This window comes from Archocentrus centrarchus, chromosome 3 (genome assembly GCF_007364275.1).
Source record: "Archocentrus centrarchus isolate MPI-CPG fArcCen1 chromosome 3, fArcCen1, whole genome shotgun sequence".
Taxonomy (NCBI): domain Eukaryota; kingdom Metazoa; phylum Chordata; class Actinopteri; order Cichliformes; family Cichlidae; genus Archocentrus; species Archocentrus centrarchus.
Window position 1 is genome coordinate 1,468,322 of NC_044348.1, and position 25,543 is coordinate 1,493,864.

Below are 25,543 nucleotides of genomic sequence, written 5' to 3' on the forward strand. Positions count from 1 at the left end.
CTCGTCTTCCAGGCGAATCACCTCTTCTCATCTTCTTCTCCTGCGTCCTTGACTGTGTGAGTGGTTGACTCCATCAGCAAAAGGTACCGCTTTTTATTTTGCCCTTGAGGTGAAACGGCCATTTGTTTAAGGCTACAGCGTTCCCGAGCAGCGTTCAGGCCTGCAACGATTGGACTGGAGTATCATATTATTTTGTTTTCTTGCCGGCTGTAGGTTAATTATTGGGGCCCATAGGGGATATTTAAGTTTGACGTTTTTATTGAATGTTGAATGCATTTATTGGTTCAAAAGAAACTGAACAGAATATGTAAATAATTCCTTCTATTTTGCTAAGTAAATGTTCTATATATTTTTCAATTAATTGGTGTGTTTATTGACTGTTCTGATATTATAAGTGTATTAGTCAATGCAGGGTTTAAAGGGACATTTATTTAAATTTCGTAGAGAAACCCCAGGTTCTGTGAATACTTAAAAGAACTCAGGTTAGCCACCTCTCGTTATAGCTGTACGCACTAGAGAGGCGCTACACAAACACAGTGATTCCAATGTGATATAGACACAGCCTACAACAAGATGTAAAATAAAGCATACAGAGGGGAAGCAGCTGACCTTTGGCCTTTGAAGGTCACGTTGGTGGCATGTAGCCGGACCTCACCCTCCCATGGCAGGAAGAGACTGACAGATCGTTGGCAAGTGTAGGGTGCTGAGCTACAGCCTGGGTCGTTATGGATCTGCAAACAGCAAGAAGGAGCATAGAGTTAAACACGGGTGGTTTCATTGAGGATTAAATAAATACAGATTAGCACGAAAGCTAAACTGTAATATTAACACACTGATATCACTGGAAACGTCACACTTTTCATGTCCATCTTGGCCCATCATAGAATTCCTATTATGCAAATTTGAACAGCAGTCTTAACTAGTTCTTTTGTAGTAACTAACTTTACTAACTAATGCTTTTTTGGTAATGTTTGTAGTGAAAATCAAGCCAACAAGTTTAGCATCATTAATTTGCCATATTACAGTGGTCAGACTCTCCTCAAGCTCCCCTGATGTCAGTTCTCTGATTTTAGCTTTACCTCAACAATACAAGTTATTTGTGAATGAACTTAAGCTTTAAATGTAAAGAATCACCCTTAGTTACTACTACTTGAGTGCTTGATTTGGCATTTTCTGATAAATGATGAGGATGGCATCATTTATTTTTGACAATACATAAGCACAATGAAAGAACTGCTAATGGGCACTGAATTTGTATGTATGAGTGCTATAATTCATGATGGGTTATCCTAATATCCTCAAACTGCAGAGCCAAAGAGACCTGGCACCCAGAGAATACTGAATTCAGCCCTTTGGGAGAATTTATATAAATATATTACAGGTCTGTGATCTGTTTTTGAGATTCATTTAGTGGACCAGTGGACTTAAATGTACTCATCTCAGAAAGTATTAAGAGATATGATAAGAGTATCAGCAGCCTCAGGCATAAATAACAATTTAAAAGTTACCCTAGCTGCCAAAAATCAAAGACAGTTTCTGCCAGTTCTCCCCAAGAGTATTTAAAAAGCTGAAACTTGACCCTGAAAGTAACACACACACACACACCTCAGACTGCCACTTTGTGACATTCTTGAGTGTGTTATTTTATCTGCTATAAAGGAAAATGTCATCTCCTCTCCTGCTTACATGCTCCTTTAGAATTGCAGTGCTGTGTTTTCATGTGTTATCATTAGTGAACTGTCATTCTTTCATTAATCAGAGCTGCATTTGGATCTTTTAATGTTCCCTGTTTAGGTTGGTTTCCCCTACACAGATAAGGTATCTGTTGCCTGTTCAGGGGAACAAAGTCCCAGTCTGTTGCAGATACTTTCAAGGCATAGTGGGTAATTGCAGTATTTAATGGTAATTGACTCTAATAACCAGATAGCTTTCACTAATCTTCAGAGCAAATCTTTTCCTCAGGCTGAGTCTGAATCAGAAAAAAAAAAAAAAAATGTGTTTTGGTGCAGGAGGCCACAGGGTCCAAACTTTCCCCGACTGGAGGCAGGCGTTGAACCAAAAACTGCTGGGCAGCCGTTAGTCTGAAGGTTTCATTTCACCGCAGCGCAGGTCCATGCGGACGACTCACCTGGACAACGATGCTGGCCTGGGTGGTTTCCTCACAGTCCCTCAGTAAAGTGTACGTGCATCGGCCTGGGAAGTAGTAGTAGAGGCCATCAAAGGTCTCAAAGTTGTACTGACCCCACGTCCTACACGTCATCTCCCTCTCAAAGCCAGGATTTGGAACTGGGAAAATAAATATGAAAAGAACCATGTTTTCTCTGCACTTAAGTTCAGTCTGAAAAGCTGCTCGTGCTGAAGAAAACATACAGTATCTGATGTTACAGTCACTAATGACCACCCTTCATAATAAACTATATTAATGCTTAATGAGCTTAGTCTAAAAGGAGGAGGTCCACTCACCAAAAAGCTCCTTGAGAATTTGTAATCCATCAGTATCAGTATCAGCTTTTTGGTGTGCGGACCTCCTCCTTTTTCATTGAGTTTTGCTTGGATCCAGCACCCTGGTTGCATTTTTTGGATGTGCGTGTTTCTCTTTTATTAATGAGCTCAGTGTGCCATTATGGGACAGAAATACTATAAAACACACTAACAAAGCTTTTCATTTCAGCACCTTTCAGCATTCATTTGTGTTGGATTTTTGCCCACCTGTTGAATGTACAGTAATGTGAAAGTCTTGAGTCACCTTTATATCTTGCTAGGAACATGGGAAATAGGTGAAACGGTTGATCGAAACATGTACAAACATACATGGAAATACAGCATATAAGGGGGAAAAAAACAGAGTTTGTACAGTTCTAAGGAGCTTTAAAGTCAATATTTGGTGTGACCACCTTCATTCTTCAGCACAGCCTGAACTCTCTGAGGCAGCTTTCATGTGATTTCCTTAAGCAGTCTTCAGGAACAGCTCTCCAAGCTTCTTGAAGGACATTCAAAGCTCTTCTTTGGTTGTTGACTGCCTTTTGTTCCATTTTCTCTCAAGACGATCCCGAACTACTTCAATCATATCGATGTTTTTTGTTGTTGTTATTTTTGTTTTTTTGTGTACAGTATGCTGTATTGGAGTTAGCCTTAAGACAAATATAGCAGTAGTTTTGCAAACTTAAATTTCTGGTGTAGGATAGCTCAGAGTATCTCAGAAATAAGGAAAACACATCTGTAAACTTCACTGAACTACTTTGCAAACTTAATGAACTGACCTCCAATGCTATAATAATAGGCCTATAGGGAAGCATGTGCAGTAATACTGCATTGAACTGAACAAGCTGGTTGATCATTGAAAGTTTTCAAACTGACTCAAATGGGTTCTAAAAAGGAGAATGCCAGGTGTGTTGTCGGGGTTTACCTGTCTGACATCTGTGTCCAGTAGCCTGATACAAGCTGCAGTCACATGACTCTGACTGAACGCACTCTCCTCCGTTCAAGCAAGGAAACACACAGGGCTCCCCTGAGAGGAAACAAAAGGACAAGCCAACAATTACACTGCTGCTCATCAGACTGCAAACCTGAAAAAAGACTCAGGGACTAATTTAATAAAGAACAGATCATACATTAATACACCAGGAATAGTGTGTTTCTTTCCCACTGCTTAATTTTCTTCATACGGTACACTCATGCTAATAACCACTACAACAGGTGACTGAGTTTGGGTGTTTGCAAGGCACATATTTAAGGAAGTCGCCATCTGCCTGTCTGCTTTCATATGGAGCTCAAATGTTGCAGTCACTGAACAAACCACTGAGCACCAAACAATGGTTTATCATCTTGCAGTAAAACCAGCTGCTCAGTGGAACTGCATCTCATCTGTCCAGTCAGCCCTGCCTCACATTAGCACAGGTAAAAACCATACAGGGGTCTGGGGGTGGGGAGCGGGGGTCCAGTTAGTCAAGCTATTTTCCTTCTGTTCATTCTGTGAGGCACAAGCACGGCAGAAGGCTTACTTGTCACTCCGTCTAAAGCAACATTACTACATTTCAATCACTTTAACCCCGTAAAACCTGAACTATGAAATAATTGTTGGAAAATCCTAATTTTTTTAAACTGGAGTATTTATTAAATCTTCTGATAAATAAAAAGAAATCAGATATTAATTTGCATATATGAGTTTTAATTTGTATCGTATTTGCTACATCCAACTTTTTTTCTCAATCTAGTGCTTAAAAATTTATCGTGCAGTCCATTTAGGTTTTTCAGGGGAAACACAATGATGATGTAAAAGTCTCAAAACCTATAAATATAAAATGACCTATTTAAAACTCAGTATAGAAGCACATTTCACAATGTATTCTACTAAAACTGCTAGGTTTGGTTGAGTCAGACAAAAGAAGACTGATATTTCACTCCACAGTAATTTATATTTGGAGGTGTGCCTGTTCTGGCCATGATAGCAGCAGCTGAGATAGAGGAGGTTTGCAAAGTGGCTTGCATATTTCCAGCAACTGTGAACAAGCTGGAGTATCTTAAATAGAAGTCCCTACTAAATGGGATTAGCCAACCAGTGTTAATTTTGACAGCAAATTTTGATTTATCTTTAGTCATAGTCTTTTTGAAGAAAATGTAATTTAGTTTAATCATAATTTAGTCATCTGAATAGTTTTAGTTTTAGTCTAGTTTTAGTCGACGAATTATCGTAAAAATATAGTCGAATAAATCTACAGTCGATTTAGTCGACTAAAATATAAAGGGTGTAAAATGTAAATGCTTTTTCTTCAGTCCCCTTAGTAATTAAACACACACAAAATTAAAAATGTATTAAAAGTTATGGAATATTATTTAATAATATTAACATTAGCGTTTCACCTGCTTCCCACACACCTGATCATTAACACCACCTTACTGAGATAATACGAGAGTTTTACAGCAGGACGCGCTCTGAAAGGTACAGGGCAGTGCTCAGGACTGGAGATCTGGGTGACTGGTTTGTAGATGTCGTTTAAGATTTGTCCTGTTTTTACCCGAGATAGTCGCCCCACATGGTTTACACACCATTTTGTTTGTCACAACGTCAAAGGACAAATGTGTCCATACATCGGCTCTCCTCTTTCTCCCTGCTGACATTGGTTACATCACTTAGTTCTATCGGAAGTAAAGAGAAATCACAGGCTAGTTTGGCCTTCCCGGGTTTAGAGCAAATTTGTGCAACTGTGCGTTTGATTGGATGTTTTCCTAACTTGTCCCGCCCTGTCACAAAATTAAATCAGTTCTGATTGAATGTCGTCCCCGCCAAGCATTTTCGTCTCGTTTTCATTCGTTGACGAAAGTGTCAATTAATTTCGTTAGCGTTTTTATCCTTTTAGGTCGTTTTTATTTAGTTATCGTGTCGTTTTCGTCATGAAAAAAAGGGTCATTGACGAAAACTATGACGGAAATATTTCGTCAATGAAATTAACACCGTAGCCAACTGGATGTGCAGAATGGGCTGGCATAAATATCAGCTGATCTCCCAGGATTGTGGCTGAGCTTGACTTTTTGGTCTACCTACCTTTTTGGTGTGCCCTGGTGCAAGCTGCAAAAAAGACTGAGGTTTCCACTCAATTTTTCCATCCAAACATTACAGTTTCTCTCTTTTTTTTAAAACACATTTCCAGAAAATCAGCAGAAAATACTGCAAATTGATTTTCAGAGTTGCTGAAATGTCATAGAAATGTATTTAAGAGAAATAATATAACAGTCCAGAAATTGCTGAAGTCCCCCCCCCAAAATTCATAAATTTATCTTTCATTTATTGCTCAGTACTTTCTGAACCTACCTGGAATCCTACGAAACGATGACCTCAGGGCTTCCTTCACCTGCCTGGTCAGCAATGAAGTATTGACTGGACGTTGGTCTGGTGAAAGGGCTCCGTTGTCCATGTTTCCCAGTAACACTGAACTGGATTCATTTAATGTTACTGAGCTGGTCATGAATTGGTCATATGGTGCTGAATTTGACAGTGACTGGTTATTAGAAGGTAAGCTGTATGATAAGTGTTGTGAAGTCTTTAAGCTGTGCATGGATTGATTAGCTGGTATTACACTATTTACGGATTGATTTAACATTTTTGAGACAGTTTTTAATTGACTTAGTGTTGTTTGGCGAGATTTTGTAGCACTGCCTTTTAAATGGTCAGATATGGTCTTATTGAGTGCTTTACTGACAGGTGAATGCTTGTCTGACACGGTGCTGCTTGGTGATTGGCTAGACTTTGCTGTGCTGGTTAGTAACTGGTTAGACGGTGCCTTTTTTGTTGATGATTTTTTAGCTGAAGTTGTCCTGCTTGCTGGCTGGCTGGCTGGTGTTGTTCTGGCTGATGACTGGCTGGATGGTATTACTGTAGCCAGTGATGGTCCAGTGTGTGACTGGTTGGGTTCTTTTGTCACAGTTATTGATTGAGTATATAGTGTTGTGCTTCCTGGTAATTTGTTGGATTTTATTGTGGAGGTTAGAGATTTTTGATATAGTTCTGTGGTTGTTGGTGATTGGCTGGTTTGAGTTACAGTATCTGATGTTTGGCTGGTTGATGCTGTGGTTGTTGGTAATTGACTTATTTGCACTGTGGTGCCCGGTGATTGGATGGTAGATGTTGTGGTTGTTGGTGATTGACTGCTTTGAGCAATACTGCCTTGAGATTGGCTGGTTGATGCTGATCGAGGTGGTGATTGGCTAGAAGGTTCCAGGCTGGTTTGAGATGGTGCTTTCTCAGTTGGAGATGGACTTGATGGTGCTGCAGTTCCTGTTGATTGTTTGGTTTGGTTTGTTGTATCTGGTGATGCTGACATGCTTTGTGTTTGAGTGACTGGTACTGGGCCAGTGTGTGATTGGTTAGATGGTGTTTTCCTACTTAGCAATTGACTAGATGGTACCGTGCTGCTTGATGAGTGGCTGTTTTGTTCCATGCTGCCTTTTAATAGGCTAGTTGATGCTGAGGTGGTTGGTGATTGACTGTCTGGAACTGCACTGGTTTGTGAATTTTTTGATGGCACTGTCTTTGTTGGTAATTGGTTAGATAAAGCTGTGCTCCCTAGCAGTTGGCTGGTTTGTTCTGTGCTGCCCTGTGATGGGAAAACTGATGCGGGTGGTGATGATTTACTGAGTGGTACAGAACTTGTTTGTGATTGATTAGATGGGGTTTTCCCAGCTGATGATTGGCTGGATGATACTGGGCTGTTTTCTGTTATGCTTCCTGGTGATTGTCCAATTTCTGTTCTGCTGCCTTGTGACTGAGTAGGTGATGCTGATGCAGTTGGTAATTCACTGCCTGTTAGTGAGCTGGTTTGTGAGTGTCTGGATGGTGCTGTCTCAGCTGGTGATTGACTGGAAGGCATTGTTCTTGGTGGTGTTTTACTAGATGGTGCCATGACTGCAGACAGTTGGCCAGAGCTCAGGATCGATGAGACGTTTGGTGTCCTGTCTTTGAAGGATGTAAGATTTGACACAGCAGCCCCATTGACCAGTGGTTGACTGGGGGCAGATACGTTGGTTTCTAATGTAGCGACTGTCCTCTGGAGGTGCTTCAAGGAAAGAAATTGCATCAGCAGGTATTTCATGCATCAGTTACAATAACATAGTCACAAAGCTTTAACCTGATCCAAAGTAGCAATCTTTCAAATCCTCTTACAACCTAATATATTACATCTGATCATTTTCATATCAGGTCCTGGCAATGTTTGGCAAAGAAAGCAAGTAGCCAATTTCAGCAAAACCCAATTAAGTCCTTGTTATGCTTTACTGAATTAATTCTGCAAGTTTAATGTCAAACTAATCTGGAAAACGAGCGCAGCTCTCAGGTGACGGATTAATAAAGATTTGATTAAAATGTAAGACACTTAAAACTTTCACAATTTGGTGTTTTGTTGAAGCAAAAATTCCTCCAGGAATTAGACTGGATGTTGCCAAACTAAAGTCCTGACTGGCAAGAATGAAACTTAGGTGGCACTGGGAAAGAAGCTCTAAAGAAAAGACCTATCATCCTGTCTTCATTAATGACTCCACTGTGACTATCAACACAGTTTACTTATCCAGCTCAACAACCCCACTTACTCAATTTTTGGTTGTGCGTTTTCCCTCTCTGGATAATCTCTGTTGTCTAAGATTTGGAATAACGCAATATTTATTGAGCAGTGAAATCTTCCCTATCAATCTGTTCCACTTTACCAAATAGACTTGCTGCAATCAGAAGCTTAGGATTGGTAAAGTGTTCCCAAAAGAATAAAACAGTGGGGGGAAAAAAATTAGTATCTGGAATATTTTGTCATGGTGATTACCATATTTAGATAATTGGATATTTTACAGAAAATATATCACTCTAAACTCGTTTCTACATTTTAACCAGACTGGATACCTGAGCTCTGAAACCCAGGCTTTCACCTCAAAGAGCAGGAGCAAAGCAGATGGCAAGGGTGATGCGTAGGGGGGTATAAGGAGTGACTGACTATAAATTATTAATCAGCTATCAGTATCAGAGAAATAAAGACTGAGCAGCTCACACATGTAAAAGCAGGATGTCAATCTGCATATCACAATGCACTGATTAAACTAAAATTAGAGCAGTTAAAGCCCTTGTGATTTGATATCAGAAAGATCAGCTCTCCATACCTGTCACCTGCAACCTGTGCTGCCAATTGCTTTGCTCATTTACGGGCTCCTATAGTTTGGACTGGATTCTCACGTATCCCCAAACCAAAGGGAAATGGGACAAAAGAGTGACCACATTCGGGCTAACAGCGGTTCTGACAGAGGACGAGCAAGACAGCACGGCAGCTACTTTATATTCCTGCTGGGACTCCTTCACATGTCCGTTTCTGAGGAACAAATATCCCCGTGGAACAACTTTACCGTGATGAAGCGGAGAACAATGCACATTTCATATATCATTACAGATCAATGAGTGGCAGCCTGAGCTTAACATACTGGACATTTGTGTGGTTTTTTTGTGCAGAAATATATGTATCACAAAGAGGTTTAACATGTATTTTTCAATAACCGACTGTCCATCATTAGGGATATTTTTGGGAACACAAAGAACTACTTGGACGCAACACAGGTGATTTTTTTTAAAACTAAGTTCTACAATAAAACTACAAACATGTTGAATTTCACAGAAGTTAAATTAACTTAAAACATTTTATTTTTATTTTGAAAGTATGCATCTGTGATTTTTCTGTGTTTTTAAATGTCTTATGACTATATATCTAGTCTAAATGTAAACAATAGATTTTTTTTTAGGAATTTTAAATAGGAAAGACTTGAACACCTGGTATAAATTACAGGAATAAACGTTCTTTGGGTGATGTGAGTGATGCTGATTTTTTGGTGATCTCTGGCTTTGCTGCCCGAAGCAGCTCCATCAACATCAACGATCAATGCGGCTGCCTACCTGCCCTCCCTGGGAAGCGGTGTCCCATTTCTGATGCTTTATCCTGCTGCTCCCGCTGCTGGGACAGAGAGAACAAGGAGAGGTTTGTTCCCACTGCAGGTTTCACCCCCACTGACACCACAAACCCACCACCAAAGAGGAATCACCCAGACCACCAAACAATAATAAAAAAAAAAAAAAACTCCAACTGGTGATTGACTAGACTGTCATTTTTCTCAATTAACCAATTAAAGCACTAGAAAATAGTCATTTGCCCCTGAGCAAAAGCAGTTATAATTAAAAAAAAAAAAATCATATTGTTTTTTTATGTATGGCCAAATCCCCAAAGGCCAACATAGAATATAGTACTCACATTTGAGAACAGAAAAAGAGCTGTAGATGAATGTTTTCAGCTACAGCAACAACTGTTCAAAATTATTCTGAAGTATGAGCCATGGGAATAAAACAATTTTATTTAAAACTTTTTTTGTAACATAAATAACAATTTATATTAATAGATAAAATATGTACTGGCTTTAACGCAGATTACATTGCCATAATAAATAACTGCAATATGTAAATTACTAATATGTAAGAAAAATTTTAAAAAGACTCACTTATTAAATTCATCCACACCCCAGGAAAGATGCGCTGAAATCAGGACAAATGAGTGGCAAAAAGAAAGAAATAAAGTCAATATGAATCTTTTCAAAAGAAAGAAACTCAAATAAATAAATAAATAAGTGTTAAAACTACAGAATGGACACCGGGCTGCCGCATGAAGCACATGCAGCATTTAAACCCTTCCTATACTAACAGGCTATGGACCGTGTTGGGACTTTGCTTCTGCATCTGCCTCTTTCACTCAGAAATCACACTTCATCTTCCCGCGGCATCAGGGGTCGCGTGCGTGCTCTCCGGCGCATGTGACTCACCTTGATAAATGAGGATAAAATACCAGGATAATAAGTGTAAAAGCCTTCTCCAGCTCCGTCTTAAATAGGGATCCATTCGTGTTTCGCGGATCCGCACTCAGTCGGGTTTGGACAGCATCACCTGGTGAAAACCCTCCGGCTGGACTCCCGTCTCTCCCTGCGCTGCTCCATCCGGCTCATCCCCGAGCGGCCCTTGGCGCGCCTCAAAAAACCGCTGCACCTGCTCATTAGCATAAATTATGCACAGGTGTGCGCGCGGGCGGGAGGGGCCCAGTAGCAGAGCTCTGATGACACGGAGCCACCATGTGGAAGTAAAACCCCTCACCTGGACTTGAGCTGAGGATAAATCCACCTAACTAAGCAAACTATAAATTACGTGAATTTTTATTTTTTAAACACACGCTGAGCGCTGTTTAAAACTGAGGAGGAGAGCACAACGGTAACCACGAAAACAACGCCCCCTTATGGTTCACATGACAGCAGCATGATAGTCCCGGCGGATGGATTACACACATCCATGCAGTCTCAACTCAGCAAAGAATCTAAAATAAAGTGTAACTTTAGGCACTTTGTTACTGGCTGCCTGATGCAAAAATACAGCATTTGTTTACATTTTTATAGTTGAATCTATGAACAATGCCAAAGATAACACAGTTTGACAGGCAAAAAAAAAAATAGTATTTTTACACCAACAGGTGAAGCCCAATGAGCTATTAGCCAAAAAACTTGCCATAACTCAACTGGACAAATGGAGGACAGAAGAAGAAGTAGCAGGCAGTGAGTGCTGCTGGAGATCCACCACACAACTCAAAACATCTGATTGCTTCATGGCAATGTGGCTTCATTTTTCAGCGTGACAATGATCCCAAACACACTGCTAATGTGATCATTGACCTGAACAGGTGACACAGGCACTCTGAAGCAGGTTACAGCCCCAACCAAGAGATATCAAAAGTTGCCTGATTTCAGACAGAATTGCCAACAGTCTGGAGCCAAACACAAAGGACAACATAAAATCAGCCCCAGCAAGGAGACATATTGACCAGAATCCAGGAAATGACATGTCTGATGCTTAGTGGACCAGAAGACGTCTGAACAATGTGGTCCCTGTAAGACACAAATGAAATCTACTGTATGACCATGTCTTCAAAGATGCTGAACAAGGGAAGGCCTCCCTCCAGCATTTCACACATCATATGAATTACTGAGGATGGAAATGAAAACTCCTCCACCCACTTGCTGATCCATTTGCAGTGCTTGTCTTTTATTCTCTTTTATTTTTATTGTATTTAATTTCTTTTTCAAACACTAGATCTTGGTCTCAGTAGGACTGCCTTCTGCAAAAAAAGGATTTTTACTGCATCACATTTGAAATAAATGCACTTGTTTAAAAAAAAGAAAAGCCAACAGAAAAATATTAGTAAGACTTTGAGTTTGGACTTTCTCTTCTGCCACCTGCAGGTCATAAGATAAAACTAGACATCCTGACAATAAACTGTCTTCGGCAGTAATTTGCTTATAGTAAACTATGCAATATGTAATGCTGCACTGTCATAAAAAATGCTTCTGTTCTCAGTTATGATTCTAAATATTTAAATGAGCAGCATTTGCTAGAAAAGTCTTTGTAAAGTGAAACTCTCTGGTTTCAGCTCAGACCACAGCCTGATCTCTAACATCCAACAGGAAACACAAACCTCAGGAGTGAAACTTCTGATATTGTTGAGGTGACCCCGGTGTCACCGGCTGCACAGACTCGCATTTGCATGTGAAAGTTTGCTTTTCGGCAGAGGAAACGCTTCCTGAGTCTGTCTGTCTGTTGTCTGACTTTTAAAAAAAGGCCTTTGACTGAACGAAGCCCTCAGAGACCCCAGTGAGCTTTGTGTGGCCCAGCCCGGAGGTGTCTGCTTTCATAAATGGAAACGTGACCTGAGGAGAGCGGGAGTGGCAGAATGGAGGAATGTTTTAGGATGAAACATTAAAAAGTGATTTCTGATTTGTCTTGTGTGATTAGTCCATTTAATGACACATACATACATACCCACTCTAACAGGTCCTCCTTTTTACAGACATGAAAACTGAAGCATCTCAAGCACGAAAGGCTTTTTGCTTCATCTCTCTCTCTCTCTCTCGGTCACACACACACACACACACACACACACACACACACACACACACACACACACACACACACGCACTGTATTGGAAACATGGCGCCTGCTTTGTCCCCTGTAGGCTGCTCATTAAAGGTCTCATGAAATGACCCATTGTTTCTGCATGGACTTATAAGAAAAAGTCTGCTCTTTCTTGCTGCTTTTTAGATCATTGTTGATCAGACAAACATGGCGAGTTAAGCATTCTGTTGTGCTCCCCTCTCATGTTGTCATGCATGTCAAACGCATTATTGCCCCTGTTAAACTGAAAGTAACCAGCACTTATAAGGAGAAACATCCATCCATTTTCTTCAGCTTATGCTTTTCAGGGTTGTGGGGGGGGCTGGAACTTATCCCAGCTGTCATAGGGCGAGAGGCAGGGTACACCCTGGACAGGACGCCAGCTGTCGCAGTGAGGAGAAACCAGATTTATTAAAAGTAATCAGTTATCTTAAATTCCTTTGTATCCTTTTTGAAGTTTTATTTTCCTGTCAGACGCTCCTACTAAATATGACCAAAGTTTCAAATAATGAAGTCAGTGTATATACGAGCAACCTAAGTCACTGCACTGAGAGCTGTGTCAGGCTTTTTTTCTGCTCTTGGCTCGGTATGATGTCAAAGCTCTGGCTGTGATTAATAAAAGTGCCACCCACATTTAGGCCACCCCTTAAGCAGAGCTCCCTGGGAGCAGCTTTCCACGTGTGAACGTGATTTGTTTTTGGAGTTGTCAATGATGTAAACGGAAAAGCTTTAGTTTGTTGACTACTGATCAGACAAATTAAATCATAAAAATCATTTTTACCTGGGCATTCAAGAATAATTGTGGGTAATTTTAAACAAAAAAAACTGAAAGAAAACACCTGTCTGACAACACAGCTCTCCAGATCTAAATTATACAGGTCTCCACAGTTAGCTGCCTGCTTTTCCCAGTTCATCATCTGAGCTTTAAGTGCTGGCACATAACACTAGCTTACTAATGAAAACAAATACATATAAAGACTGGCAGGAATCTCAATTTTTTATTACCTCTTTAGTCATCAAAGTACTGTACACATTTAAAACCTCCCAATGATGGTAAGAAATGGAAATTTAACCTTTAAACTTAACTGAATCCAGAGGGAGAGCTGAATGCATGTCATGCAGTTTGACAGTATAAAGTAAAAATTTAAACTGGATACACAAGGAACAAATGTCACAATAGGTTACACAACAGATGCACCGCCTTAAATTACAGTAGAGTTAAATAACATGACAAACTATAGTCTCCAGAACAGTTGGGGTTATTGTAGAGTTATTGCAGGATTGTTCTATCAGTTTTAGATGTACTGAACCAACTGACTGACTCTTCTCCACCTTTAAGATGTTGCCAAATCCCATTTTGTCATGGAACAAAGTGCAAGCACAAGGCAGGAAAGCAACACGCTGAATGCAAACAATTTATATCTCTTGTGAAACACAGCAAACTGAATCTACAAAAGCTGTACATGATGATCCAAAATAAAATCAGATGCAAAAGAAAAAAAAAAAAACATTTGTAAGGAACTCCTACTCCTAAATATGGGAGCGGAGTTTATGTCAACTCTTTCACTCAAACATTCAAAACACAGAAAAGGCAAAAAAAAAAAAAGCAAACATTCAAAGTTCACAGTGCCAACACATCCAGCTGCTCTTAATTATGTTGCATTTGTGCACTTGGGGAGGGGGGGTTACCTGTGAAGTTGGGAGCAGAAATTTTATTTCACTGCAAGTAAACAAAGATAACTGAATAAAGATTTTTGCTGCTTATAAATTAAACAGGAATATTTTTATATCACATATCAATCAGACTGAGTCTTCTGTGTTGATACATGTTTTTCAGCATGTTTGCTTTCAGCTTGACTTCACACTCAGTCTGACCTCTCAGAGCAGATCGAATGTCAACAGGACGACAAAGAAACAAATTTGTTGCCATTTCTTTGATCAGATCCGCTCATTTATATTTACTCAAGAGGCGATGACATCACGATCACCGGGTTAAGAGAACTACATCACAATCACATCTCCGCTCATCCTCTGCATTCATTTACAATCAAAGGCAGGTTCATATTCAGACTACAGATGGCATACCACACCTTGAAAAAAAGGTTTTAATCTATATACACACATTGGGGAATTTCAAAATGCATCATTATACACATTTTCTTTATAAACAATAAAACAACACTAGGAAAGATTTGAAGCATCTGATAGAAGGCAGGTGTCAGAAAAATTCTAAACATTTCGATGTAAAGAATGCCGCCACTTTAAGTCATCAGCCTAAAGTATCTTCTGTGGGTTTGTTTTTTCTTTCAGTGCAGATCACAAAAAGGGCACACAGTCAGCCAAATGGATAGGTCATATTTTTTTTTCCAGACTGGATTGGAATCAAAATAATCTGCCATCTTTGTTCCCACAAAACCTCTCGTCCTTTTTAGGCTCAAGATGATGAAATACGTCTCAGGTGAAACAGCAGATTTAACAGGGTTAACACTCTTTCATCACTGCGTCCAATTTGTGTATGCGAGATCTCTGATCTTTGGATAAAGAGTCCTGCACGCTGCTAGGCCTGCTGCGTTATCTGGGCCTGTGGTTGGCGAGCAGGAAGTCCTTGTCTTTGCAGGTGAGGCAGAGTTTGAGGTTCCTGAGCGAGCCGCCGGCAGAGTAGAACGCCCAGACGCCCATTAGGAGCAGGATGACGTAGGTGGGAACGAGGCTGGCAACGTACTCGGGGTTCTGGAAGGTCTGCGGGACAAGACGCTACACATTTATTTTACAGTATTACAAAATAAGAGAAAGTAACATTTATGGGGGGCATTTCCAGGATGGCTGCAGCTCCAGAGGTAGAGCAGATCTTCTACTAATCAAAAGTTCAGTGGTTCAATTCCTGGCTGCTCCAGACTGTATGCCAAAGTATCCTTGGGCAGGATAATGAACCCGAAGTTGCTCTCCAATGTGTTCATTGTGCGTGTGTGTTAATGTTAGAAAGCACTTGGGTGTAGAAAAAAGTGGTTATATGAATGGGAATGTGTTAAAGTGCTTCAAGTGCTCAAGTAGAGTAGAAAAGCACTATACAAGAGCCAGTCCATTTACAGAGAGGCTTGAGGTTAATTAAAAAAGAAAACTGACTGATACGATTATAGATTTTTATGATATGACAACACTTTCCTCACATAGCTGCTTAACTGTGAGCTACACCTCTGCTAGTGCTTATTTTTTCTGCTTTTACACAGACTCAAGTCCACACTTCTTTACAAACCACTCACCAGGCAGGACACTACAAGGTGACTGATGACAACGGCTCCCACTGCCCACCAGCGCTGCTTCTCGCAGGCATCAAAGAAGACAACGCCCCAGAACATGTGAAGCAGGATGATGGCCATGGTCATAAAGGCTGAAAGAGAAGGGCAATAAAAAAAAAAAAACCTAAGTGTTACATACAGCTCTAGCACAGTTACTTTTTAACAACATGTTTAATTACAACATTTGCTAGAATGCCTTTTGATAATCCCACACAGTGGAACGTGTTACATTAAGCTAGGATTCAGACAAAAATGTAGGCTGTGCTATGAAGGATATATTGCATGGCTTAGCTTAAATGCATGATTTGCATGAATATAGTCAATAAACAGCAGTACAAAAGATAGAATGGCAACTTTTTAGGCCTTATGTCTATTCAAAAACAAGGGACACAGCATGTTACAAAGACAAAAGCTAAGCTAACAGAGTACAGGTTTGGACCAGGAAATAGCATTATAGGCAGGTTAATGTGTCATCACTTGAAGTTAACAAGAAAATAAAAATACAAAAAAAAAAAAAAAAAAAAAAAAAAAAAGGAACAAGACACTCGAGAGCAAAGCTTTCACAAATCTATGGACTCACTTAGCAGGAGAAGTTTAGAAACTTTTGGCAATCAAAAAATCGAGCATGTGGCAATTGTTACCTGAGGACAGGAAGTAGTGCTGCGAGTCTCCGTGGATCCCCACAGTCCCCGGCCCTGCTGAGTCAGCCAGGATGTTCACCACAGAGAAGGCTCCACTCATGAAGCCGAAGCCAAGACCAGACACTGAGACAAGACCAGACAATGTATTATAACATGTTAATCACAACAACTTTCCGCCTTTACTCAAGAAGATTACAATGGAGAAGTATAGTTAACTGTAAGCTACTTTAATATCCTAAATGTAAGGGATCATGGCCAAATGTGTTACATGTTTACATTAAAAGGTTTCTCCAGCTGACTTACTGACTTTACTGTCAGTCTCCCCAATAGCACATCCAGGGGAAGAATGAGCACTTCCCCCGTATGTGTTCATACTCTATATCAACAAAAGTATTGGGCCACACCTCTTAATCTTTGAATTGAGGTGTTTTCAGTCCCATCACCACAGGTGTGTGAAATCACACTTGTGGTGATGGGCACTGCCTTTACAAACATTTGTGTAACAATGGATCACTCAAAAGAGCTCACTGAACTTGAGCGTGGTACTGTAACAGGATGACACCAGCACAACAACAAGTCAGTTTGAGGCATTTCCTCCCACTTAGATATTCCATGATCAACTGTAAGTGGGATTATTGCAAACTAGACACATTTAGGAACCACAGCAACTCAGCCACATAAAGTTTAAAAAGCGGGGCCACTGAGTGCTGAGGCACAGAGTGTGTGAAAGTTGCCAACGCTCTGCTGACTCAGAAACTGCAGAGTTCCAAACCTCCTCTGGCACTGAACAGCAGAGCTTTATGACATGGGTCTACATGCCCAGCAGCTCCTGTAGGTGTAATGTTCAGGTGGCCCAGTACTTCGGGTCCATACAGGGCATCTTCCATTCTCCAGCACCCTAGTCTAATTTTTAAACCAAAAATGAACATAAGTGATAAAGTTTTTTGAATGTTAAAAAGCTTGTCTAAAAATCACAAGTGACCTTCCTCAACTGTTTTTACAGCATAGCACAAAGGTGAATTTGAGGTGAAAAAAGTGAATAACAAAGATGCAAAGAGGTAATCGGTGCTTTGTGTTCTCTCTTCTGACAGAATCGTGGGTGAACAAATGCCACGAGTAGGTGATATAAAGCACAGAAGAAGCAGTGCAGACTAAGCGTACCATAGGCCAGCTGCCGGATGGAGATGGGCATGGTCTCCTCCTGGCTGAGAGTGAGCAGGCCTTCATTCGCTTTCCTGCAGGAAAACACACACAAACACCGTTTTAGTTCTGAGTTTCACTGTGTGCTTTAAACAAGAACACGAATAGTCAGCAGGTGGAAGATGATCTGAGATGCAACAATGAGCTTTTTACAAGTTCAGACTAAAAGGCGTGAAACTGAGACAAACAAGGACTCGATAAGTATGTAAACATGCTGGGAACCTAAAAATGACTGGTGGTAATATGATGATAATGATACAGTTATCAGAGGTCATGTTTTCATATTTCTTAGTTATTAATAACAGTATTGTTATGTATGTAGGAGTTGACTTCTGACAGTTTAGATCGATCAATTGATAGGTAGATACTTTATTGGGCCTTTGTAATAATATAGAATTAATTTGATTGAATTTATGCTTGTTTAACCAACTGCTAAATATCAAAGTTGAGATATGTGCTTTCATTGGTTCTCAGCTGACACTTTTTACTTCAATATATATAGCACCAAATCATAAGTTGCCTCAAGACTTGAAGACACAAGCACGTGTCAGCTTTGTCAAGTAAACAAGTGAGAAAGTATTCACAAAACACAAAGAACTGGTTTGATAAACGTCAACAGCAATTTGATTTCCAGGCTCAAAAACCATGATGTGGTCCTTTTAGTATGCTCCAATAGAAACCAATGTTATTCAGCATCATTAATCACATTCTACAACTACTAAAGCGTACAGACCAACATAGTACAAGACATAATGAGCCATGTTCATACAAGCTGAACCTGAACTTTCCAGACATTACCCAAAGGAAGTACATGTGAGGTGCTGGGCTTTCATTACTGTATGGTAACTAACAGGTTATAAAATTTTAGTGGCCTCTTGTGGCTGCTGATGTTCACTGACATTAGGTGCCCTGATACTTATTCAACATCCTAATTCTAAGTTTTGAGTACAAATGTGTGACAAAAGGAAGAAAGCAATGTAAAATTATAGTGAGTTCAGACTGGGGATGCATGGTTATAGGAAAAAAAAAAAAAAAGTACATGCTGGGCTATACTTTACTATTCTTAGAGTAAGGTGATAAGAGGCAATGTTTGTACAACACATTGACCCTGCACTCCCAAGTGTGTAACCTCTGGAATCAAATGTTGTACAGTTATTATTAAGTCTAAGAAAATGTACACATACCAAATAATATGAGCCTGATGACTAATATCTGTTTTTCACTGGTAATGTATTTGTGTTTTACGCGTGCACTGATGTAGAAAGTCAACAAGTACTGACAGGCCTTGTGCTGAGAAGGGGAATAAGCATTTTAATTCTAACACTGTTTTTCACCCTCTTTCTTTTCCATGACGCATTATATTCTTTTAGATTATAACTTATATTCTGTGCGAAATTTTTTCTACATTTAAGTGGCAGAATAATTAAAGTCAGTGTGGCCACTGAGGCTGTAACTGGGAACAATGGTGAAGTATACAGCAAGAAGAGCCATGCTCAAACATGATGGCAGCAACTTACTTCAGCAGCTTGTAGTAAGCGAAGCGGAAGGTTTCCTGCAGGAGAACGGACAGCACCACGCCAAAGATGAGCAGGCCTTTCTGCTGAGCTGCGCTCTCCTTATTGCTGATCTGAACCGAGATGAACCACACCAAGGAGGACAGCAGCAGGGACACCAGCCAGAAAAATGCCCTGAAAGAATGAGAACAGACATCACTCATATGGTCATATCAAAGCTTCTGTGCACACAGCAATACTGGCTTTGCTGTGTATACAGAAGCCCCACTCATCTGTTGTTCTATTTGTGAAGGGCAGCCAATTAAGAGAAAACTGGCATAAAGGGAACCTAAAAATAGCTGAAAGAGCTTCTTTCAAACTGAGGATGAACTGAGGGGCAGATCATAAGACTAAGGATTATTTTTTGATAATTTTGGCTTAAAATAATAAAAAGTAATTGACCATAACAAGGAAACAAAGTTTCAACGAACACAAGTAGCGTGACACTATTACAAATTAACAGGCAAGATGTATTTTATCTCACTTCTGGTCACAAGCTTATCTCCCATTTGGGCCAAGACTGTCCACACCGTAACCTCTACGGTAGCGGTTAACTAATGCAAAAGCAAAACAACCCTAAAGCTAACTACTTATGTTTATACAGCCATCTTTTAGCGACATGAGTGGTCAGCTGCAGTTGGTTATATTTGACCATTTTCATGACATCACTTTTCTTAGCCTTCAAGATGGGGTTTCGGAAAGAAGTAAAACTGACGGCCCTCAGGTTGAGTTAGCTCTTTCTCTGATTAGACGGCTAATAACAGGCACTGTTGGGACTTTACAGCTGTCTATCGTCTGCCTCTGTCTAAGGCTGGTGTATTTATGAGCGTCTGTACAAATCTGACTGTGGTGTTGTATGAGTAAGAAGGAAAAACAGTCAAGTATAAGACCAGAACACCAGAAATTGGAAGCTAATGGTAGCACTTCAGCTAACAAGAGAAGCGATAGGTAAGCTAGTAAGCTAACGCTGTTAAAGGTTGGGATTTATTCAGCATAACGCGGCAGTGGCATCGGTATCACCAAACAGTGATACATTTAAGTCACCTGCCATGCGCTACGACCACTCAATGTTTAATTCTCACCCTGCTATGAGGAAAATGACTCTCAGCGGCTCCCGGGCAATGGTAAACAGGAACAGCGCGATGGCTGGGCCGAAAGCGATAAAGGTGCAACCAAAAAACACCGCCGCTGTCATTTTGGCTCTACAGGAGGAATTCAGCGACTTAAGGCGCCCGGTCTTGCTCTGTTCACGAGTATTCTGGAAATTTTACAAAAACACAGCCTTCTGATGTCGCGGCTGATTTACTTCCACAATCAGTGTGTCACAGGGTCATGACGTCACACCTTTTCACGTGACCGACAACCTCACCAAAAAAAAAAAAAAAAAAAAAAAAAAACTTTACTGCAAATACAGTTTGTAAAATGAATAAATTTACTTTGGAACGGCTGCAGAGAATAACTAAATAAAGTAACAAAATATTTATTATTTTTGTATTGATGCTAGTCCAAGTTTAAATTTCCATCCATTCTCTTCCGCTTATCCTGTTCAGGGTCGCTGGGGGGGGCAGACATGGGGAGAACATGCAAACTCCACACAGAGAGGCCCGGGCCAAGGTGGAATCGAACCTAGACCTTCCAGATGTCATTGTAGATGTGAAGCAGCAGGTTAAATTTATGCTACCAATTTTATACTTTTTTATTATTAATATTTTAGTTTCCTTTTTACACCTCTCTCTCGTATTTTTGGCATTTGCAAGTTCATCTTGATTTAGCCATGTGGGGCAGCCTGTGTTCTGTAGTAGCCTGTTTGCATTTATCAAATCACATCCATTAAATCAAAAGAACACCGCTGGATTTATTCTTTTTATTTATTTGGAGCCACAAGAGTACCTGGCTGCAGGTAAAAGGGGGTAGCCATACCTCAACTCTATTCGGGACCTCCACAGGAAGTTGTTGTTCTAAACCGGAAGTCATGTGACCTTTATGGCGGAAGTGGGTCTTCTTCGTGTGCTTATTCCCCGTGATGTAGCTGGCTGGTTTAAAACGATCCGTCAGCTAATTTTGTTTTTTCAGTTTGTTAATTTACATTTTCAGGCCGTTTAACCATATGTTCGTTTCTCAATAAATTCTCCGTAATGAGTTGCTGAGTCACTTTGACCTAAGGCCAGTTTTATTTATCCAAAAGTGTCAGAAATCAAAAATTTCCAATAAACATTATTTGGGTCTGATTATTAATTTCATTACTGACCATTTCAATCAATATTTAGTGCAGTGGTGTTCTTTGCCGCTCAGTTCAGTGAGCATGTAATGACATAATTTATTTATTTTTTCCTATGGAGTGATCTTTATAAATTAACATGAGACACCTCTTTTGTTCAGGGTCAAATTGACCCTGTGACTTAAAATCCAGACAAATGAGCCATACAGATGTTTGCATTTTTGAAAATACAATTTGTTTAAGCACTTCTTTTTTTAGCCTTAAATGAACATTAATTTATTTATTACTTTTTGAGCTCATTTGGAAGACATATATTGCTTGAATGGGCACTGACCTCTGAATGCCACTAGCCTTTCTTTCTTTGCTATTTCATTAGGGCCTGGGTTATAGGGTAGTGGCAGGTGCTCTTTCCACTTGTCCCACATTCTCCTAATACTGCCAGCTTGTCTCTCTTATTTCTTATAGCTCTTGACTCTTAAATATTAAAAAATATTAAAATTCTCCACACATTGTGGCACAAAATAAAGCCCCGCCCATCTTTCCATCCCATATTTTGACTGTTGATTCATCCTATCATAGACCCCAGCCAAGATAACCACCCTCAGATATGCATGTAAATGTATTTTATCCAGCTCTTTACACTTGTCCTCCAAAACACATTGAGTTGGGAATGACCCACTGCCACACTCTTCATTATGTTTTCTGCAGACAGTTTTATCTCACATACACTGTTGCTAAAGTATTCACTCACCCTTCAAAGGGGACGCTCTTAGGAGCTCAGTGAACTCCAACACTAAAACACCTTTGGGATGAATTAGAGCGGAGACTGTGAGCCAGGCCTTCTCTCCAACATCAGTGTCTGAACTCACAAATGTGCTTCTGGAAGAATGGTCAGAAATTTTCATAAACTCTCCTAAACCTGTGGAAAGCCTTCCCAGAAGAGTTGAAGCTGTTATAGCTGCAAAGGCTGGATCAACATCATAACAACATCCTATTGAGAATGGGATGTTACTCAGGTTCACATGTGATTGAAGGCATTTGAGTGAATACTTTTGGCAGTATAGTGTGTCTCACACTTGCAAAGTAACAAATAGTATTTCACACTTCACACCCCTTTAACCTCCAATGTAAAAACAGCAAAAATTACTTGATCTAAAAAACAAACAAACTTCAAACTGTAAAATGGGTCAAACTGCTGACCCCTAACATAACAGTATGGTTAACTTTGTGTAGTATGGAGATTTCACAAGCTATAAATCATCAGACCGTATTTTTTTCTAAAGTTAAATCATCAAGTCTTTTGAATGTTGCCTTTAAATCCCTTTAAATTAATATTTAAAATGATTTTAAAATTAAACTTAGCTATTACAATGTGAAAACAAAGTAATTGGGCAATCTTGTGAACAGCTGATGCCAAACACCATAGCACTTAACCTCTGTCATGACATTATTGCCACTATTGCATTACTTTTTTGTGCACTTGAGACGTTTCAGCCAAAAACAGAACAAGGATAACAATCACATGGTAATGTCCACTAATCCACAGTATTCCATCTCCTTGACTCTGAACCACAGCTGTGACTTCTTATCCTGTTCTGTTCTTATATATAATATGTACATTGATTTATTAAATATAATAATATTTATCTATTAAGGTCACTTAAATTGTTAGAATAAACATGAGATAAGAGATATCATAACAGACAAATCAAAAAGAACATCAAAATGTATAAAATAGGTTACATAAAATAACAAAAGAAAAAAAACAAATGTAAAAATAAAAGGGCATTCTTGCATAAATAACATTCTAAGTGGGTTAAATTAAGTAAGAGAGGTGACAGGAGAGTTTTTTGCTTGAGGTTTATCGATTTTGTCCAAGAAAAGTTTTAAAAGTCGTAGTTCCTGTTTAAATATCAACCATAAAGGCGTAGATTTTCGATATCTGCATTTATGTATATAAAATTTCAAGATAATAATCATATTGTTTACAAGATATTCCACTTTTTTATACTTAGAAATGTATCCATATAAAACAATATGAGAAGATAAGGGGTCTACGTTTATGGCATTAGTGGTCAGGAGATTGTGCAGAGATTCCCAAAACATTTTTACAGGTTGACAGAAAAAAAATAGGTTGTCATGTCCTGGGCCGTTTGCCCAGCGTTTTGTGTTATAGTTCATTTCCTGAGTGTGTCCTCCCGGTATGTTGATGTCTTGTGTTTCCTAGTGTTGACTAGTCTGCGTCTCTGTCCTGAGTCTGTGCCTGTTCCCCGTTTTTAGTCAGCATGTTCCTTGGTTAGTCACTTCCTGTTTATTTTGTCAGTCTGGTTCCCCTGTGCTTTGTGTTTAGCTTTGCCTCCCCTGTGTAATTAGTTTCATTTGCCTCCCCTGTTATTGCCCTGCTGTTTCCTCTTCCCCTGATTACCCAGTGTGTATTTAAGCCCTCAGTTTCTATGTGTTCGTTGTCGCGTCATTGATGTTTTGTGCCCGCATGTTCCTGTGTTCCCTGTGCCTGCCCTCCGTCTCCCTTCCAAGGTTTTTGTATTTATTTTCCCACCTACCTAAATAAATACCGCTTTAAGTTATGATTAATTCTGGAGTCCTCCATGTTTGCCCTTCCTCGCCCGTTTCCTTCCCGGCCATGACATAGGTGTTCTGTTGTTTCGGGTTCATTACATATATATCACAGTCAATTTTAAATCTCTGTCTTATAAACTCATTTGATGGATATGTATGGTTATGTAAGGTTTTAAAATGTATTTCTTTAAATTTTGGTGGGAGAGCAAATTTTAGAAATTTTGTTAGCAATTTTATATGGTCTTTCTTTTCATAATTTTCCATGAATTTCCTTCTTATTAGACTCGGATGCACTTGTTTTGTTAAGTATTGTCTTAAGAAATTGTTGTTACATTTTTGGTGTAGTAAATCCAAACCATTAATCTTGATACTCTGTAGTTTAACTGTTAGTTTGGTTTCATTATAATTCTTCACGAGCTGAACAAATTCCTTAGGTGTCATGTCCTGGGCCGGTGGCCCAGTGTTATGTTTTCTTGGTGTTTGTTATTTTCTCGGTTTCTATGTTGTCATCTTGTTCCACATGTTTTCCTGGTGTCTAGTCTGCGTCTGCGTCTTTGTCTCCCCCTTTCTGGCTTCCTGTTTTACTTTGATGGTCGTCTGTTCCTTGTCTTCAGTTTTGCTTTCCCCCCGTTAGGGTAATCATAATCACCTGTGTGCCCACCTGTTTCCTCTTCCCTCATCAGCCCCTCTGTGTATTTAAGTCTTGTGTTTCCCATGCTCCTTGTCGCGTCGTTGATGTTTTGTGCCCGCATGTTCCTGTGTTCCCTGTGCCTGCCCTTCGTCTCCCTGTGCCTCCCTTCCAAGGTTTTTGTATTTGTGTTTCCCCGTTGAAATAAATCCCCTTTTTAGTTATGTTTGCTTCTGGAGTCCTTCATGTGAGTCCTTCCTCGTCCGTTTCCTCCCCGGCCATGACAGAACGACGCGACCATTACAAAACCCCCTCCGGCTCCAATTTTTTCGACGGCACTCGTCTAGCGCTGGGGGGCCCGGCGTCTTTGAACAGTCCCCGTCATCGTCACTCACCTGCCTCCCCTTTCGCTGATCCCTCCCTTCCTCGGCAGCCGCGGAGGAGAGGGAGTTCCCGGCAGCAACGGCGGAAGGCACCCCGAGACCCGAGCGGTATAACGCCGCGGACCGCTTCACCACTTCACACCCAATCCTCCGTTTCCGTGAGTAACACTGGCTTCAACGCTACTATGCCTGCGGACAATTATTCCCGTCACCCCCCTGCCTTTCCCCTCCCTGAGGTGGCAAAGCAGACCATTATCTGTTGGGTGGATTCACTGGTTATGGACCTTCTGGCTGACCCATGTGAGCAGGAACAGCAACAGCTCACGGCCCAGCTGCAAGGGCTAGTCGATGATTACCCTTGGTTATTTGGCTCTCTGCATGGGTTAGTGCAGGATTTCTTAACCTCCACCCTTCACCTACAGCAGTCCCCAGTGTCAGCTCATTCTCAGTCCCCAGTGTCAGCGCATTCTCAGTGCCCGGTGTCAGCTGTGTCTCAGTCTCCCCAGTCAGCTGTGCCTCAGGCTGCTTCCACGCAGTCAGCTCCTCT

At 40.3% G+C, this 25,543-nt stretch overlaps 2 protein-coding genes across 3 annotated transcripts in view; both read right to left on the minus strand.

The window, feature by feature from the left end:
- The window catches only part of otog (otogelin), a 97,713-nt gene extending 87,259 nt beyond the window's left edge, over positions 1 to 10,454 (minus strand). Inside the window, exons 1-8 of the mRNA XM_030726226.1 lie at positions 10,330 to 10,454; positions 10,012 to 10,045; positions 9,416 to 9,473; positions 6,903 to 7,550; positions 5,810 to 5,996; positions 3,407 to 3,508; positions 2,129 to 2,286; positions 610 to 731 (exon numbers count right to left, since the gene is read on the minus strand). Coding sequence (XP_030582086.1) covers positions 610 to 731; positions 2,129 to 2,286; positions 3,407 to 3,508; positions 5,810 to 5,996; positions 6,903 to 7,550; positions 9,416 to 9,473; positions 10,012 to 10,045; positions 10,330 to 10,405 — 1,385 coding nt within the window. The 5' untranslated portion in view covers positions 10,406 to 10,454. The remainder of the gene's footprint in view (positions 1 to 609; positions 732 to 2,128; positions 2,287 to 3,406; positions 3,509 to 5,809; positions 5,997 to 6,902; positions 7,551 to 9,415; positions 9,474 to 10,011; positions 10,046 to 10,329) is intronic.
- Positions 10,455 to 14,587: 4,133 nt separating this feature from the next.
- Positions 14,588 to 20,524, minus strand: aph1b (APH1B gamma secretase subunit). Of its 2 annotated transcripts, XM_030726326.1 has the most exons (7): positions 20,273 to 20,524; positions 19,155 to 19,325; positions 17,599 to 17,672; positions 16,438 to 16,560; positions 15,761 to 15,888; positions 15,105 to 15,239; positions 14,588 to 15,047 (listed from the first exon to the last, which is right to left on the minus strand). In XM_030726326.1, the coding sequence occupies exons 1-7, from the start codon at positions 20,383 to 20,385 to the stop codon at positions 14,982 to 14,984; spliced, it is 810 nt and encodes a 269-aa protein (XP_030582186.1). In that variant the 5' UTR covers positions 20,386 to 20,524; the 3' UTR covers positions 14,588 to 14,981. The 2 variants fall into 2 exon arrangements, with proteins under 2 accessions (XP_030582186.1, XP_030582187.1); XM_030726327.1 differs by having other exon boundaries at positions 14,588 to 15,239.
- Positions 20,525 to 25,543: the final 5,019 nt, after the last annotated feature.

Excerpts from the sequence above, each read along its gene's own strand:
- aph1b (XM_030726326.1), bottom strand. The coding sequence starts at position 20,385 with ATGACAGCGGCGGTGTTTTTTGGTTGCACCTTTATCGCTTTCGGCCCA. Across the intron at positions 15,889-16,437 it reads GCACTACTTCCTGTCCTCAG|CCTTTATGACCATGGCCATC; the intron begins GTAACAATTGCC and ends CTTCTCTTTCAG. Across the intron at positions 15,048-15,104 it reads GCCTCACCTGCAAAGACAAG|GACTCTTTATCCAAAGATCA; the intron begins GACTTCCTGCTC and ends AGCAGCGTGCAG.